General features: G+C 43.0%; 1 protein-coding gene across 3 annotated transcripts in view; it reads right to left on the reverse strand.

Annotated features, from left to right (window-relative positions):
• LOC100478534 (lutropin-choriogonadotropic hormone receptor) overlaps positions 1 to 18344 on the reverse strand; it is a 43279-nt gene that overhangs the window by 15326 nt on the left and 9609 nt on the right. For 2 of the 3 annotated variants that reach the window (XM_034659104.1, XM_034659103.1), the window contains exons 2-6: positions 9198 to 9269; positions 6960 to 7034; positions 3964 to 4038; positions 1862 to 1936; positions 1696 to 1773 (exon numbers count right to left, since the gene is read on the reverse strand). In XM_034659104.1, the coding sequence (XP_034514995.1) occupies positions 1696 to 1773; positions 1862 to 1936; positions 3964 to 4038; positions 6960 to 7034; positions 9198 to 9269 (375 nt within the window). The remainder of the gene's footprint in view (positions 1 to 1695; positions 1774 to 1861; positions 1937 to 3963; positions 4039 to 6959; positions 7035 to 9197; positions 9270 to 18344) is intronic. The other variant, XM_034659105.1, reaches the window with a different exon arrangement.

Here is an 18344-nt window from a genome sequence, read left to right on the forward strand (position 1 = left end):
GGACTTCTCCAAGACTTCTCATTTCTGCATAACATAAACTCTCACAGTGAATATCTACTGGTTTGTATTATTCTTTCATTATTTCAGGGTTGCCCCCATAATTTCTCTATTTCCTCATAATTGAGATTCTGAGCAACCTGGGAACATGAATTGTATATCTTTTGTGTTCTCACTAAAGGCATAGGAAGACCCCAAATCCTAAGGTCTGTGGTACCTCCCCATGCCGTCTTTGCTCTGTCTCTGATGGGGAATGTGATAAATGAGTAGTTCTAGATACATGCATGGAGAGTTGGAAATACTTTATAAATAGAGCTGGAAGAGCTTCAGTGTGTGAGGCAAGTAGAGGACCAGAAAGACTGTGAGAAGATTTTCTAGGATCTCCTGTCTCTGTCCTGTTGTTTAAGAGCTGCAAGTAAAGAATTTATCTTGAAAAAAAGATTTTTTTTTTTTTTTTGGTTGCTGCTCTGTATTCCTTTCACTACATACTCTGGGGTGGAGGCACATGGGCTAGAGCTTTGTAACATGACAATTATATGTGTGGAATTATACCTACACAAAATAAAAAGTACTATTCAAAGGCAATGTACAGTGATACCAATATTAAAAATCCATGATATAAAAGAGAGTCCTCTGAGATGGTCTCTTCTCTTGCTTCACAACTATCTCCTCATTTTGGGGTCCTTCGATGCATGCTCTTTCTTTCTTTACGGGCAAGCTCATTTATTGACTCATTACAACCCTGCCATGGGCTGTAACCAAAGCGCGAAGAGTGAGAGGGATATGGATGTGGGGAAAAGAATTGAGTACGGGTCACTGGACTTTGGAGATAAGTGAGACATGGTGCCCAGAAGCCTCCTTCTGAATGGTGGGGCAAAGGTGGGTGCCCAACGTGCGGACGGCAGGGGTCCCAGAGGGAAGGAAGTGAGGCAGATGAACAGTGAAGAGAATAGGTTGGGTTATCCTAGCACAGTGGCCTGTGAACTTTCTGTGCGTGTGAATCACTTGGGAACTCGCAGAGTCCGAGTCAGTGGTTCTGAGTGTGGAGGGTCTGCGTGTCTAACCAGCTCTTGGCAGGTGCAGCAGATGCTGGTCCATGGGCCATACTTTGAATAGCAAGGCCTTAGGAGAGAGCATAAAAAGGGTAACCTGATGAGTGATCGTCAAAGAAAAAGACACTATTTTCAAGTATTAAGGGATGTAGGGAATGGGTATAGATGGTACTCTTCAGAAACAAAGTAAAAAAATCAGAGCAAGAGAGAGTAAGAGAGCGAATGCAGGGTCTATTGATCAACTATCCTACCTACTTGAAGAATATCTTTCCAAACTTCTCATTTGAAACTTGAAATTTCTGTGCTCTTTGAATCAGGGCAGCCGTTTCCCTCCCAGCTGTCTCTTCTCAGCTTCAAAGTGTGCCATTGATGCAGTGAACAATTTCATCGGTTGGAAATTTGATCACTGTCCATCCTCAGGGCCCATCTGATTCATTTTAAACCGAATGGGTTGGTTGGTGGTTGTGTGAACACATGATCCAGCTGCAATCCCGCACAACTGCTCTCACCCTTAGCATTTTAGGTTGTAAAGAACGTTACCGGTGAATGAGGAACGTGGTTAAAGATGAGAGAGAGCTCACCTCAAACTAGGAGCAAGAATAGCAGGAGCCTGTATGGCAGAACGTGAATTTGGGAGTTTACTCACAGTGTTATGGATTCGTTATTCATCCCTTGAAAAGCATTTCCTGGTATGGTGGTTATGTGTAAGTTATCACAAATTTCCCTGGAGGAATAAAATGAGAAATATTTACTTTCCAAATTTTAGCTGCAAATAGGAAACTGTCGCACATAGCAATCAGCCTCGTACTTACAGAATGAAATTAAATTCAGAGGAGAAGATCTTTGTAACATCTGGAAGCTTTCGGATGCCTGTGTTACAGATGCTCCTGTGATTTGGGGCAGGGTGGGGATGTGGGCAGAGAGTGAATAAAAGAGATTGTTATTAAGGCATAAAGATATACGCCGTAGAAAGGCACTTTGCAAAGACTATTTGCACATTAAAAAAATATTGAGTTTGTCTTTATTGGTAGCACTTTTAGCTGTTGAAGATTGTCAGAACTTTAAAGCCCCTAACACTACAAAAGACGTTGCTCTAAAGACTCCTGTTTAAAGATGTAGGGGCCGGAACTAAATTTTCAGGTCTTTTTCATTTATATTTGTGTTTCCAGCCTGTCTTTTCCTATTGTATCAATTGCATTTTTCTGTTGTATTCTATCCTATTCTTTTTTGGTAATTTGCTCTTGATAGTTCTAGAAAGCATCCCTCTACTTTGGAATAGGTTTTAACTCAAACACTTTAGGAATATTAATCTCCATGTGAGAAATCCATATCCCTCATTATGAAAAATCTTTCTTTCTTTAGCTATCTTGTGGTTCAGGAAGTTCTTACTGATAACGTACTGAAATCACTGAACACGCTTTTGGTTACTGGAGCTACTCAGGGCTCTTCTTCCTCCCAACTTTTATTTAAGCTTCAGAGAAGAGAGAGACTTCAGTGATAGGTTAAATTGGGACACAAAATGGGACTCCTTCAGGGGATTCCAGGCATCTGGATTTCCCCTAGCCGAGTTTTCAATTCACCTGTGCGGGCCCGCAGAAACTGATATGAACTTCCTCACACTCTGGTGACAACGGAAGGAAGCCAGGTTTCTCCTTGGGCTCCTTCTTACCTATAACCCCAGATCGCACTGAATCCTTGCCCTCTCTGTGGCTGGTGATGGCATTGTAACTCTGACAGCAATGTGTACTGGGGTTGGGGGACTATCACTTGTTTGAGGGGTGAAAATGCTATTTAATAGAGACAGTGATTCTTAGATAACGAGGGACTGTAGTGGTCAAATTTGGTCCTGGGATTTTCTTATGTTTTTCTTTTTCTTTTTTTTTTCCTTATGTTTTTCTGAAGTGGTTGACAATGCAGATGTTTATGTGTCCTGCACAGCCTTGGAGGCCTGGAAAAGCAGAACACCTGGGCTAGGAGCCATTCGGTGTTAGAGCTGTCAAAGGAGCTATCCTTGTGCAGCAGCAGCTCCTGTACGTGGCCCCAGGGCAAGGCTGTACAGATGACACCAGACCCAGGGAGATGCCCTCCCTTCCCTCTACAGGTTTTTTGTTTTTGTTTTTGTTTTTTTTTTTTAAGTGGTGGGATTTATGGACTTCCATCCTCTGGAGATTTTATGAAATTTAACTTATCAGGAAGAAGAGAGGACATCTGTGTTAGAGGGTTTACATTTTTCTGTGTGAATAAGTGACTGCTTGACTGCTGAGAAGATCCATAGTGGTCAGTTTATAGATTGTATCAAGTTTCAGGAATTTTTGGTCTTGCTGGCAAGGCAATGAATCTGCTGGGTTTCCATGGTACTCAACTTATAATTCTAACTAGTAGACTTAATAAGATTTAATGGGAAACAGAAAACAGTGATCTAGTTTATATGACACAGTGCCTACCTCAAGGCAATACTTAAAAAAGTTTTCACTTAATGCATAAAGGAACAAATGAGATGAAGGAATCAGTCAGTCTTAACCGGGGTGGGTGTCAAATCAGAATTGCCTCTCCTACTTTCACCTGTGCTCTGTCTGCATCACCAACGTCACCTTAGAGATTCCGATTTACTCCTTTTCAAGTGTCATGACCCCCCCCCACTGTCAGTTTTGAAAATCATTGCAAAGAGAGAGATATTCTGTTCGTGTGCTTTCTGGAGAGTGAAAACGTTGGGAGCCAGTTATATGGGTTCAGAAAGCACCAGCCTGGTGGCTGACAAGAAATGTTGATTAAATTTTAATCGGAAGGCTGAAGACAGACGTGCAAATGATGTTAAGTATATAGTTAAAAAATTCTTCCCAACATTTTAATTGTTTTGATTTTCATCAGATACCCAGTTTCTGTCCCCAGTTGCTCAAAAAGGAAAAATCCTCACAGGTATTTTAACCGGGGAAGATTTCTAAATGCTCCAGGCTCGATGTACACCAGGTTTTTGGTGTTCTGGATCAGTCTGTAAAGAGAGAAGGAGCTGTTTAAGAAATATGTATTGTTTGGAATGTACAAGACCATAGTTACCAAAACATGCTGGCTGAAAATGGCGTCCACAAAAATCAAGTGACTTTCGTATGTTTGAGAGGAGCTCCTGAGAGCCTGGGGATAAAAACTGCATGTAAGAGCCATGTTTGGCCGAGGCAGGTGTAAACATCATAGCTGGGAGTCTGTTCCACCGAACTCGGTGAGGCAGCACCGACTTCCAGGACTCCCGGCCAAGTAGACCCTGGCCCACCATGGAGCCTACACACTGAGAGTGATGGGAGATTCCACTCCCAGGTCAGATGAGCAAATTGGCGGGTCTCCCTTACAGGCAAACTGGTCTTCTACATACTGGGCTGGCAGCCACACTGACCAATGATCCAGACAGGCACTCAGTCTTTGGAGCAGTCCAGGGCCTTCGATGTGGGGAGATGTTATGCCCACTGTATAGATAATTTGCTGTGTGATGATGCACGGCGTCCCACCATCCCTGAGCTGGTGTGACCTTCTATAAATTGAGAATATTAATATGCACTCTTCCTACCTCATAGGTTGGTATGTAGTGAGTAATAGAATAGGTAAAGATAACGTAGGAGGCAGGGCTTTGTAGAGCATAAAAGTACAGCCATGACTCCCAGTGGTGTGATTGCCCTTCTCCCTACTTCTCCAGTGGCTCCGACCCTTTGAGAAGTAGCCACAGTTGCCCGTCTACTTTGGATTCAATAAAAGGCCAGTAAATGCCTTTGGCTCTCTAACCCCCTGCCGCAACCACCCGAAGAAATGATAATTACTCTTGTTCTGTAGAGAAAATGTAGTGTATTGTTTAGTGGGAGGGGCTCTGGAGTCAGTTTGGTTTTACATCCTGGTTTTACTCATTGTGTGACCTTGGATACATCACTTAAAGCACAGTTTCTTCTTAGGGTAGTTTTTGAGAAGTAAATGCATGTTTCTGGCTCACAGTAAGGCTTTGACCAATGTTAACAATTATTATTATAGTTAATGAAATCAGGGGATTGAATGATTTATTTCTAGTCACACAGCTGAGACGTAGCACAACTTGGAAGTGAACTCAGTTTTTTGACTCCGAGTCTAGTGTTCGCCCCCCTTACTATAGTTACCCACCATTGGTGCCTGTTTCCATCTTATATGTCCGTTTGGTTGTTTAGAGGTGAGTGCTGTTTTGTTGTAATTATTTTTACAACAACTTAGTCAAGCATTCCTGGGCCATGTAAGGCATTATATAGGTAGGGTGCAAGGAACTTTTACTTCTTAAAGAGCTTTTGGGGTCTGACCTTAAACTACTCTTCCATACATTCCCTCGCTCAACAAACATTTATTAAGCACCTACATGTGCCAGGCATTGTTCTAGGTACTGGGGCTACAGCTGTGAACAGAGCGAGCCTGTATGGAGCTAACATCCTAGTCTCAGGACCTTCCTTGGGAAAAGTCCATAAACTTTCCCTTAGAGCATTTTGTTTTTCTTTCTGTTGCATCACGAGCCATCTATTTATCATAAGCTGTTCTGGTGGTTCTTGGTATAAGCTGTGCTTCCTTATCACTTGGGCAGATTTCTGGGTCTAGAATAGTACTGTCATCTGTAATGGTGATGACCTCTCCCCTCCACTTCCCTCTCCCCCCCACCCCGAAATCCTACTTCACAGCCAAGTCTAGCCAATCTACATTTGATTACCCATTTTTTTTGGATTTCCCCATAATCAGTTGGAGAGGGAGTCTCACCTCCCTGACTGTGCTGTCATCTCCTGGGGAAGATTTCTATTTTACCTCCTCTGTATTCCAGCAGCACTTGACCCTCGGTTGGACATGTGGCGGGTACTCACATACTTATCAATCAGTTATTCTCTTTAGATAATTGCTAATTGGACCATTTATAGGGAGGCCTTGTGGTGTGGTGGGAGATGCACAAGTTCTGAAGAAAGACAGGCCGGGGTGGAATCTCAGCCCTGCCATTGTCTACGGTGCCACACTGGTCAAGTTACCAACCTCTCTGAGCCTCCATTCCTTCCCTTGAACAAAAGGGATAATTACCCCACTTTGCAGGGAAACTTTGAGGATTAACACAACCTCGAGGAAATAAATGCCAGGCACAAGTGTGCAGAAAATATTTGTTGCTAATATCCTTCCCTTTCCCTTAACTTTCAAAACTTCTGTGCAGGTGACGTTTTTAGAAGCTCATGTCTGAGCCAATAAGGCAGCAGTAAGAAGCCTGGTTTGGGAGTCTCACGACCCAATTCCTAGTCCCAGCTCTGGTACTGACTTGCTGTCTGACCTCAGGCAAGTCATTTAACCTCTTTGGGTCAGAGGTTCATTCTCTGAAAACTGAATCGAGCCAGTCTCCACCCACCTTTTTTTGTAAATTGGAGGAAAATGATAATTTGGAAAGGACCGTTTCTAGGAATCAATTCTAAAACCTCACAATAATAATAACAAACAGCATCCACATGTCCAACCCAGGGTTTTATGTGGTAGATTTCCAAGAATCATTTAGTAAATAAATGAAGATGCCCCAACAGTCTCAATGAACTAATTCATGATCTCTCAGCTCCCTTTCAAACTTCCCCACTACCCCAGGTACTTCACACCCTCCCTTCTGTAAGGTAAAGAGCTACTTGGCCGGACTCCACAATGTCAATTTTAATTTCCAACTTTGTGTTGTGATGTTTCAGAGTTTATACAGCTCCCAGGGAGAAGCAGTTGTCACCATGGCAACCTTCAGGCCACTGCAGTGAGAGAAATTAGTGCCTGCCCAGACCTAGTAATTGCCGTAGTCTTTTCCTCTTGGATTCCTAGCAGTGGATGCTTGAATACAAATACTGAGTGGGCTCCAGCCAGCGACGGTAATAGTGTACAGCGATAAACTATCTGTTAGCTGATGCTTACATTTCAGACAAATTGAGGAGGTTGTCAAAGGCATTAGCTTCTATCTTTTCCAGAGAATCACTTTGAGAGATTTCACTAGGGGAGAGAAAAGAAAAAAAAAAAGAAGAAACATGAAAGAAATGACCATGCATGCATCATAATAAGCTGTGTGGGACCTAACAACTGGGGGCTCCAGCGTGTCCTTTTAAAAAAGAAACAGGGATGCCTCATGTTGTCCTCACATCCTAAAGTGCTACCGTCTCCCTTTAGGAGCATTGATAGGCGTCTATAACCCAGGGGCTGTTGATTTGCAGGTTTCTGTATCCCCTGTGTATCTGACAGGTTTTTTTTCTTGTTTATCTAGGACTCAGAGTCACAGATTGTGAGACGTGGGCAAATCTTTTGAGAAAATCTAGTCAGTTTCCATTGTATTACAGCTTTGGAAATTGAGACTCTCCAGAGGAGAGGCAAAAAGTGCTTATGGGAAGGCTCAGGACCAGAATCCGGATGTCTGAATTCCCAACTCCCTCACTCTAGTGAGGATTTAATTTGGGTTGTATTCATTGTTTCGTAGCTCTTTCTCCTTTTCCCAAAATCCTGCTCTGAGGCAATGCAAGGTGGTCAGCGTTCTTTCTGGGTTGCAACTGTCTATTTCTTTGACTATTTTTCTCTTTTGGCAAAATGAGGAGAAGGAGTACGTCCTGTTCACTTCTGAGTCTGTGGTGACTTCATATTGCCTGGTGCATAGAGTACGAATGAATGAATGAATTAATGAGTGGAGTTTTTTTTTTTTTTAAGATTTTATGTATTTATTTATTTTAGAGAGAGAGAGTGAATGCTGGAAGGGGCAGAGGGAGAGGCAGAGAATCTCGAGCAGACTCTGTGCCTAGTGTGGAGCCTGACGTGAGGCTTGATCTCACGACCCTGAGATCTCAACCTGAGCCGAAACCAGGAGTCGAATGCCCAACCAACTGAGCCATCCAGCCACCCCTGAATGGATTTTTTAAAAAATGGATTTAAAAAAAAATAAACGTAAAGGAACAACTTTGCCATATACCATCCCAGGCATGCAGGTAATGTCAATGTTACCCTAAAATCCCAACATAAGCTACCATTTGCTGCCAACTGAGAAAAAAGTCTCAAAGTCACAAATTGTACATTTTAGTGTTTCTAAGGTTAACATTCACTGAAGCCTTCCGACTTGAGAGCTTTAGCCCACAGAAAGGCTGAGCCTAAGGCAGTGAATGTCTTTTATGAACAACACAGTAATGGATTATTCCTGGACTGATTCATTTTATTTGTCCCCAATGGTTTGTTTCTTTAGTTGTGGCTGCTTTTCTCATGAGGAGGTCTAATGCACTAAAAGTTATCAAAACTCAACATTTCAACTTGAGAACAGAAGAAGAAGGGTTAGGTTCAAGGAAACTGACGTTTCTGTAATTCTTAGGGAATGATTTTTAATATCCTCATTGCTTGCTAATACCCCGAGGAGCAATCAGAGTTTCCCCAAGGAGCTAGATTGATGATGCAGCATCTTTAGAGATGTCGATTGGCTTCGAAAGCCCCGTGGATTGTTAAGATCAGAGACGCTATCTAGGAACTGAATGACCTTTGAGGGCCTTTCATGTGGACTAACATTAAGGAGGATGCTGGAATACTGGACTCCTGAGAAAGTGCTCTCTCATGTATGGTGTCTTATTCCCTAGAGGCTGAGACCCAGGGAGAATGGATTGAAGTTACATCTGACACAAACGTGAGATCACACTGTATCATTGGGTTGCTTTACACTTTTGATAAAGGCCTTTTATCAATACAGCTATAAATACTGTGTTTTTGTCATACACTTATTATATTTTAGATATAAAGATTATCTTCTGATGCACAATAAACCTCCAACACATTTTCTTCTGTGTGGGTGTTATCTAAAAATGTGACACAAGGGAATAACTGCTCTAGCAGAAAGAGAGTTTTTATGATTGCAATCTATTTTCTTTTCTACTTGAGAAGTTTATCATCACTTATCAAAATGCATTCAGTTCATTGAAGCAAGGTTAATTATCCAGAATTTAATGAGTCTTGAAAATCATACTTTTCTTCAAAGGTCCCTAGATATGATTTGTATTATAAAGATAAAAATATGGGGTTTCTTTAACACAGTTTCTCTCCTAGAAAAACTATCCCTTTTCAACTATGTTTTCTCTTACAAAAAGTGTATTATTCCAATTATGAATGTCTTTTGATATGCAGTACCTTACTTACATTTTTATGACCTCATTAAGTCCTCTGAAAGCTTGAGGTGGGATTAGTCTGATAGGGAGATAGGTGAGTGATCTAGAAAAGAAGAAACGAAAGCCAAGACTTTAATATTTAAGACTGGGTACCATTAAAGTTCATGAATAAAATGTGTGTGTGTGTGTGTGTGTGTGTGTGCGCGCGTGCACGCGCGCATGTCTATAGAGTCTCAACGACTGGATTCAGGTGGAGAATTCTAACTTACATCAATAAAGAGATGTGCCATGACTCACTCTTGGTCTTTATCAAAGAATATGTTATTTTGTAAGATCCTGAACTTTGGGCTCAGATACCTGGGTTCAAATCTCCACTCTCCTACCACCTGGCCAGGTGATCCTGAGTACGTTATGTAAGCCCTTCATTTCAGTTCCTTCATCTATAAAATTGGCATAATAACTCTTGCTTCACAGTGTTGTTAGATGATTAATCAAGATGAGCCATGTAAAGAACAGGGCTTGGCACCAAGTAAATAGTTGATAAATAGTTCTAAGGTGGCCCCATAGGCCTGGTTGGGAAGATGGAAAAGAAACTGTCTTGGGTAAAGTGGAGAAGTGACTGGTGAAAATACAATTGGAAGCCAGGCAGGCAGGAGAAGGGAAGATTCACTAGGAACATGTTCCTATTTTGATCTATACCATCTTCCCCAGACAGGTGATTTCAGTATCTTCCCAACCAGACCACACGGCTGCTATGATAGCTCAATCACATGGGCATCATGCCATTTTGGGGGAACATCTACAGAGCATTTCCTTCAGGCTCTCACGTATATTCAAAGGAACAATCTGAGTGTTCTTGAGACAAAAGTTATGCATAAAGTAAAAGTTGAGAAAAGAGCAATTACTCAGCAATAGCAAAAGCAGAACAGCGTGATGTACACCTGCTAAAGGACAGGGATGAATGTTCAACCAGCATTTATCAAGCATCTACAGGTTCAGGGTTTTGGACCAAGCACTGGCAGAGAGGTGGGGAGTGGATGGGGACATTTCAGGTGGGAAGCGAGTATCAGGAATATGAGAGTAGAGGTGGGAGACGCTGCCTTGCTTTTCACGTGTCTACAAAGCAGACTGTCTTGGTTGCCGGAAAAGAACACCTTCTGCCTCAGAAGTGTATTTGAATCAGGCAGATGTCTTACGGTCTCAGTAGGGACTTGCTACTGGTGTAAGGTGCTATGTGAGCTGTGCACACCCGCCTATAACCTTATTTTATCCACTCAGCAATGGTGTAAGGTGGGTATTTCCCTTTGATAGCAGAAGAAGATCACAAAGAGATTCAGTAGCCTGAACAAAGTAGCATGACCAAGCTGACTGAGTCCAAATATTCTTTCTATGGTGCGATATTGGGCCAAAGTATGTGCTTCCTCACCCAGTCTCTTTCTCCTCCCACCCCAAGCTTTATTGAGGAATAATGACAAATATAATTGTATATACTTAAAATGTATAGTGTGGGGATTTGATATACACATACATTGTGGAATCATTACCAAGATTAAGAAAATTAACACATCTGTCACCTCACATAGTTAACTCTTTTTTTGGGGGGGTGAGAACATTTAAAATCTACTCTCACTAGATCATCCAAACGTAGTCTTATAACTCAAAGTTTGTGCCCTTTGATGTATAGCTACCCGTTTTCCCCTCCCCACAGCCCCTGGCAACCATGATTCTCTCTTTTGTTCATAGGAAATTGGCTCTTTTTGGTTTTGTTTTTTTTAGATTCCACATATAAGTGATATCATACAGTATTTGTCTTCTCTGTCTGGCTTATTTCACTTGGTAGAGTGCCCTCCAGATGCATCTATTCTATCAGAAATGGCAGGATTTCCTTCTTTTTTATGGCTGAAAAATATTCCTCTGTGTGTGTGTGTGTGTGTGTGTGTGTGTGTATGTGTGTATGTGTATTTACCACATTTTAAAAGTCCATTCATCAATTGAAGAACATAATTTCAGTTGTTTCTATACCTTGGCTGTTATGAATGCTACTGGAATGAACACGGGATGCAGATATCTCTCAGAGACAGTGATTTCATTTCCTTCAGGTCTATACAGGTAACGCACTCTCTGTCAGTGAGCAAGGTGGAGAGACATGCATTGTAACCTTGTTTCTCTTGAGAAGAGAAATGTGGCACTCCTGCAATTTCTCCTGTAGAGCAGCTTACCAACAGTTCCCCTCTAGGGGCTAATGCAAAGAAATTGCATTTCAGAGAAATGCTTTTACTCAACAGTCTCTTAGAGATGGTACAACCTAGAGGAAGTAATCCACACTTGGTCCTCTGATTTTATTCCTGAAGACATTCCCACCAAGCACATTGTTCAATACCCAAACTTATTTAACAGGGCATCCAAGAAGAACAGGGACAATGGGGGGAGAAATCTTCTTACGATGGCATGTTTGCTTCCTATATTTCTTCTGGAATCATGTCCGCTTGGCTTACTGATTAAAAACACAGTTTTATTGCTCTCTGCACTGCCAAGTCAATAAATTTCCAGAAGAGAAAGCTGTATTCTACTGTACCCCATGCAACATCAATAAAACTGACAGCCAAATTCTGATTCCAGAATCTTTATTGCTGGGGATAATGCAGTACAGAACATATTTTGGAGAGTGTTTACATAAAAGCTTAAACCGAACCCGTCAGAGCTGTTTATTCATGCAAATGGAACCCAGACGCTGGAGCCTCTCAGCAGGCAGCCTCCGCCTCCAAAAGGGAGCATAGTGTGGCTCCCAGGAGAGCAGTTTGGCTTGGGTTTGACCTGGGAGGTTACCTGAGCTTTTGATGGATGTAGGGCTGAGGGATGAGGAGCAAAGGTTGGACAGGAGTGGGAGAAGCTGTAGATCACGCCCTGGCTGTCCCCGGTGACTACAGAACAGCCCTAGTGCAAGATGAAATTCTGCAGTTGACGTTGACGCTGCAGATCAGGAAAGGCAGCAGTAATGAGAATACAAATAAAGTTCCTACTGGAAAGGGGCCACCGAGCAAACAGCAGGTAACTTTGTGGGTGTGGCTGGGGCAAGGACAAGGCCCGGGGGCCAGAGAATGGGGAGACAGGTTGGTGAGGCAGGTGGACCGAGCTTTTGACACTAGGTGTATTCTCATGAAGTGAGGGGCAAAATGTGGTTCTATGAATCCAAAGCTGTTTTTCCCACTGACTTCTGTCTTTATTTTAGACATGTCATGTCTTCATTCCTGATTTATCTTCAAATTGGCCGCGGTTTCTAAGCAGATTTGCCAATAACCATTTGAATATACTCCCTTTGAAGGTGCCCCCTTCTCTGATGGGTGCTTTTATGAGGCCAGAAACTTTTAGCAATGTGAACAACTGTCTCCGTAATAACCCCACAATCCTACTCCCATATACTATCAGAGAAATTCTGACACTGATACTTAAGGGAAGCTGTGTGCGGATTTTCCTCCCGGCATTGTGGCATCAGGGGCATTGGACGCAAACTGAGTACCCACTACGGAGTGGGGGAATGGTAGCGTGGACGGCATATACCTAACGAATAGGTCAGCAGCTAGAAGGGAGTTTAAAGGCGCACAGAGCGGCCTGCGTGGCTCTTTGAATCATGGTACTGAGAGCAACAAGTAAGAAGTTAATGATACAAAATCCTACTTGCAGAATTAAAATCTGTGCACAGAAAACATTAGCTATTTTAGGAGAAAACACCCAAACACATATTAGGATGGTTGCCAGTGCAAGTTGAAAGGAAGTGAGAGAGGGGATAGAATGAGTAGCTAGAAGCAGAGCAACTTTGAGCCGACCAGCCATGATGTTGCCTGCGTGAAGTGTGAGCGACTTAACCCTCTGTACCTGAGAGACAGAAAGGAAAAGAATAAAGTTCTGTTTTGAAGTGTCGAGTCCTCCCCTGCTTTCTTCCCTCCCCTCTTCCTTCTTTCCTTCTTTTCTGGTTTTGAAATTAGGCCTGTGTGTATTCCAAGAATCTTGTGAACTTCAGGAACTCTTGTGGAAAAGCCTAGTCAATGGCATTTGCTACAAAGCAGCAGCCAGGGAGAACTGAGGACAAATGATCAAGGGCAAGGACGGTTCCGCGGCTCTGCTGCCCAGGGTCAAAAAAGGAAATAAAAGCTATGCATAAAGCAAAGACAAATAAAAGAGGGGCAGAGCCCTTTCTGTCCCAGACAGTGTGACAGTCCCAAACTCCGCAGCTTAGATGGTGGTGGAGAGCCAGGCTACTGGGCAAACAGGAGGTTGAGCTTGCAGGGTGCAGCGCTCTCTCTGCCTCCGACGGAGATCCATGGTGGGGGACGCCCCAGCTACTGATTTTTATTACATTCCATAGCTCTTTCTTGTCTTGTCTTTTTCCTCTTCTCTTCTCTTTTCTCTTCTCTTCTCTTCTCTTCTCTTCTCTTCTCTTCTCTTCTCTTCTCTTCTTTCTCTTCTCTTCTTTCTCCCCTCCCTCCCTTCCTTCCTTCTTTCCTCCTTCCCTCCCTCTCTCTTTCTCCCTTCCTTCCCTCCCCTCCCCTCCCTCCTTCCTTCTCTTTCCTTCCTTCCTTCCTCTCTCTCTTTCCTTCCTTTTTCTTCCTTCCTTCTTCCTTTCCTTTCCTTTCCTTTCCTTTCCTTTCCTTTCCTTTCCTCTCCTCTCCTCTCCTCTCCTCTCCTCTCCTCTCCTCTCCTCTCCTCTCCTCTCCTCTCCTCTCCTCTCCTCTCCTCTCCTCCTTCCCTCCCTCCCTCCCTCTCTTTCTTTCTTTCTTTCTTTCTTTCTTTCTTTCTTTCTTCTTTCTTTCTTTCTTTCTTTCTTTCTTTCTTTCTTTCTTTCTCTTTCTTTCTTTCTTTCTTTCTTTCTTTCTTTCTTTCTTTCTTTCTTTCTTTTTCTCCCATATAATACCTTGATTTATAAATGAATGGACAATACAGCATGGGTGACACCTGGATTATGGCCAAATCCCACTTTGCCCAAGTACCTGTGCTACAGATGTTAAAACAAATACTTAGGAGGACAGAGTCTGCCTTAGTTTCATCAAGTATGAAGACTCCATTTATTCATGAATCCTGTCTGCAAGTCCCCAGCCTTTCCAGTTATGGGCTAAGTTGACATAGAAGCATCCTTTACCCTTTTAAGATTGGAACTAAGCACTCACCCTAGTTCTGGGATCCTGTGATTGGTCATAACTCTGGTGGAGTCCTGTGTCTTTCTGCATTGTCTACACTAAACCTAACAATTTTCGGAGGGCAGGAGTACACCTGCAGTGTCTTGAATTACACTTGCTTCCCCCAGTGCCATGTTGGTGCTTGTTTTTGCCTTGAGTCCTTATCCTTTAGCTTGCCTGGTCTCCCCAGAGGCCATCTAGGAGTGGAGCCCCTCCCACCCTTCTCCTCAGTCACCAGATCCTGATCCCTATGTCTCTCCTTCTTAAAAAACCCTACCGACCCGGAACAGTTTGTACTTGCTATCTGGTTAGGTTCAACCTCGTATCTCTCACTGTTGGGTTCTGACTCTCAAAATGGGCTCCTGGCCCAGACAGAGACTCTTTGCTGGGGCTACCCAGTACAGTGGGTGAGTTCCTATAGACGATGCTGTGGTGGGCTTCCAAAATCACCCTTCAGGACTGAGGCTGGGAGAGGGGACAGCTGAAGCTCCTAAATAATTGTTCTCCTGGAATTACCCTCAGCCTAAGATTGCCGCCTTGTCCAAGATCACATCTTCTCTCCTGGGCAGCACGCATCCGATGACTGGTCAGTGCAGGGTGAGGGGCTGGCCCCTTTGCCTCAAGGTGGGACTAGTCAGAAGGACCATCCTGCCTTCAGAGCTTCCCATCTTTCACTTGGGCCCCAGAATACTCCCCTTCCCAGCCAACCCCAATTGCCAAGCCACCCATGCATTTTGTGTCAGAACTCAGCACCAGGGGACAATTTACAGATATGCAAATGGCATTTACATGAACTCAATCACCTTGAAAAGGATGATGCCACATTATCAGGTCCTCCTTAATTGTGCCTAATGTCTCCTGAATACTCAAGGGTGGGGCTTGAACCCCTCTCACTTTTTTCTTCAGAGTTTAATAACACAGATGACCTTGAAAGGAGCTAGTTTGTCCAGCTCACTGGCTTTTTAAGGAACCCTCAAAATAAAGTTCCCTGGAGAATTTCAGAGTCAGGAGGGCTGTGTCCCCACGCCGCAGTGAAATCCAGAATTTAGAAATCCTTGCTTATATAAAAACCTATCAATTGGGATACATTTGCATTATCAAAGGATTCTTTGTCCTACAAAAGGATTCTGTGGACAGTTCCTTTAAATAGCAAACTCCCTAGGTGAATGGAAAATAAAGTTCCAATTGATAGACTCTCTCCTTTTAAAGACAGACATAAAGTCAATGACAACTGTAGGTGTCGCCCCACCCCCCAAGTCTTTAAGAGCTTGGATTGCATCAGGGTTCCTGGGTCAGGACCACCTTCTGAAGCGCATGGGCTGAGCAGGGCCAGAAGAAGATGAGAGCCAGGGAAAAAGTCCTGCACCAATCGGAGTCCCCAAAGACTGGGTGGAGTCCTAGGATTCTTGTCAGAACCTTTACCTGTCCTTCTGCCCAGCACACCGGAAATGAAATATTTTTATTCACTTCCTTCTAATTATTTAGGAAAACCATCTATATTATCAATTTAAGAAAGCTACAAACATCCATCCATCTTTCACAGACAATTAGTTTATTGCTAGAGCTATACATACTGAATTTTAAAATGCTACTGAATCAGAGGGAGGAAAAAAGACAGAAATCAGAGATGCTCAAAGCCTTTTTGCCTAATGAACTCATCGAAATGGGAGGGGAAACGTTACCTTATTTAAAAGAATGTTAATGTTTTTGTATTTATTACATAAGACCTTGATCTAAATTCAACAAAGACTTAAGAATGTCTGTGTTCTTTTCAAAGCTGCTCGGTAATTACAACAAACTTGCTTTCATCTTGGAAAGAAATAAAAATGGCTTCCCCCTTTCCAAATGATTTTAAATCATTGCGTTTTCAAATACATTGATCTACTTGGTAGCTTCATTACTGGATATGTCTTCATTTATTGACCTCTTGTCTTTAGCATTTACCTGCAGGGAGCTGAGATGTCAATGTTACCTGAAATATGAAGTCAGTATAGATGGACATGCAATTTGTTAAGTTTTACATCTGAAAATTTGGAATGCTCCTTAAAAGTACATCCAGGTGGTTTTGGTTGACCACTCCTTTAAACACTTACTGTATTAGACTCAAGGAATCAGAGGAAAGGGCTGCTTGCGAGTGGTTTAGTCCAACTCCTCACTTTATATACTAAGAATCTTCAGCTAGGAAAAGTGAAACGATTTCCCTGAAACCATGTGGCAATTGTGGGGCAGATCTGGACTAGAACATAGGTTACTTCGTTCCTGGTCCAGTGCTGTGTCCTTCTCTAATCAAAGCACATGAGTGCTGTTCCTTTGGGGGTTTTGTTGATACACTCTGCTACAGAATCCTCTGGTTCTCAGGTGAAAACCTAGCCTTCTGACAGAACCATCAGCTTCTGGAGGGCATGTGCTCACAGTCTTAATCTTCAAGGATGCTGCTCAAATTCCTGTTCCTCCATGAGCCTACCAGAGTGGGTTGTCTTTCTTTCCCCTACCCTCCTCAGCAAGAATGACTACTCAGGTTTTTTTTTTCCTCCTGTACTGTTATTTGAGAATTTACCGGGTACCCCGTATGAATGTTTCCTCTGTTCCACCACTGAACACCCATTCTCTGGTGGACCCTGCCTTCACAACTGTCTCTTGCTTCCAGCCCCTTTATTCCTTTCTCACTGCCAAATTTCTTGGGCATTCTTTTCTCCACCCCAACTAGTCCTTGACTTGGTTTCCCCTCACCTCACCCTGGGTTTCCCCTAACAGGTCTAGATTAATCTTCCTGATACCTTCCACCATGTTATTATCATACACAGTTATATTCTTTGCCTCCTCTTGGCCCACCTACTGTCTACACATGTCTGAGCCCTGCATTCAGGCCCTCCAAATAAAGGCTCAAACTTCATTTGTCGTTCCTGTCACATAATCCATACACTAAACTTGTGCTGTCCAGTCAGGCAGCCACCAGCCACATGTGGCCATCAAGCACTTGAAACATGGCCAGTCTGAATCAAGATGCACTGTAAAGTGTAGTACATACCAGAAGTCGAAGACTCAGCAAGAAAAAGGAATATAAAGTATCTCATGAACAACTTTATACTAATTACATGTTGAAATGATAATTTTGTCCACGTGGATTAAATGAAATATTTCACTGAAATTGATTTCACCTTTTAAAAGCTTTTTAAATGCGGATAGTAGAAAATGAAGACCACACATGTGACGAGCGTTGTGTTTTTGCTGGACTGTGCCACCCTGGACAAATCAGCCTGTCGTACTTCCTGAACTTGCCGCTCCCTTTTCTGCCCTCATTCACACTCTCTCCACCATCTGGCACATCCTTCCTTCTCTGCCGCTACCCTTGGTTAAAGGTCTCTCTCGGGCGCTTTGTACTTTCCAGAATAGGCCGTCATCCCCGACGGCGTGTGCTTTCTCTCTGGAAGCAGTATCCTGGGGCAGTGAAGAGTACAGACTCTGGAGGCAGAAGGCCTGCGTTCAAATCACAGCTTCATTCCACATCTATAAAATACTGATGATACTAACAACCCCAGCAGTTTTTGAGATTAAATAAGGGAACATTTATATAATACTAATAAGGCGTCTAGCACCAGGTAAGAGCACACTAAGTACTTCTAATTCACAGCTGCTTACTGTGAAGGATTCAAGCTACCCCGGTGACTTCGAGCGACAACTCTAACTTCCTTGTCAAGGGTAGGGGATTACTGGGGGTGGGAGGGGGCTGGTGGGTTCACTACTTTGGAATGGACTCTTCTATTTGTCATGGGTCACTCTTTAATCTATAAAATATTTGTGACTTGTCCCTGACTCTTAACTCTGCTGATTGTAGAGAGGAGAACTGAGAGGGAGAGTAAATACTCCCACTTGGTACCTTTCTTTTGGGCTCAGGTATCTTTTGCAGGTGTCACCTGATAGCCCTTTTTAAAAAACGATAAAGAACAATTTTCCATTAAACGTTACAACCCTAGAGAACCACTCTGCAGACTTCTCATCTGCTCACT

The sequence above is a fragment of the Ailuropoda melanoleuca genome, chromosome 4 (assembly GCF_002007445.2).
Source record: "Ailuropoda melanoleuca isolate Jingjing chromosome 4, ASM200744v2, whole genome shotgun sequence".
Taxonomy (NCBI): Eukaryota; Metazoa; Chordata; class Mammalia; order Carnivora; family Ursidae; genus Ailuropoda; species Ailuropoda melanoleuca.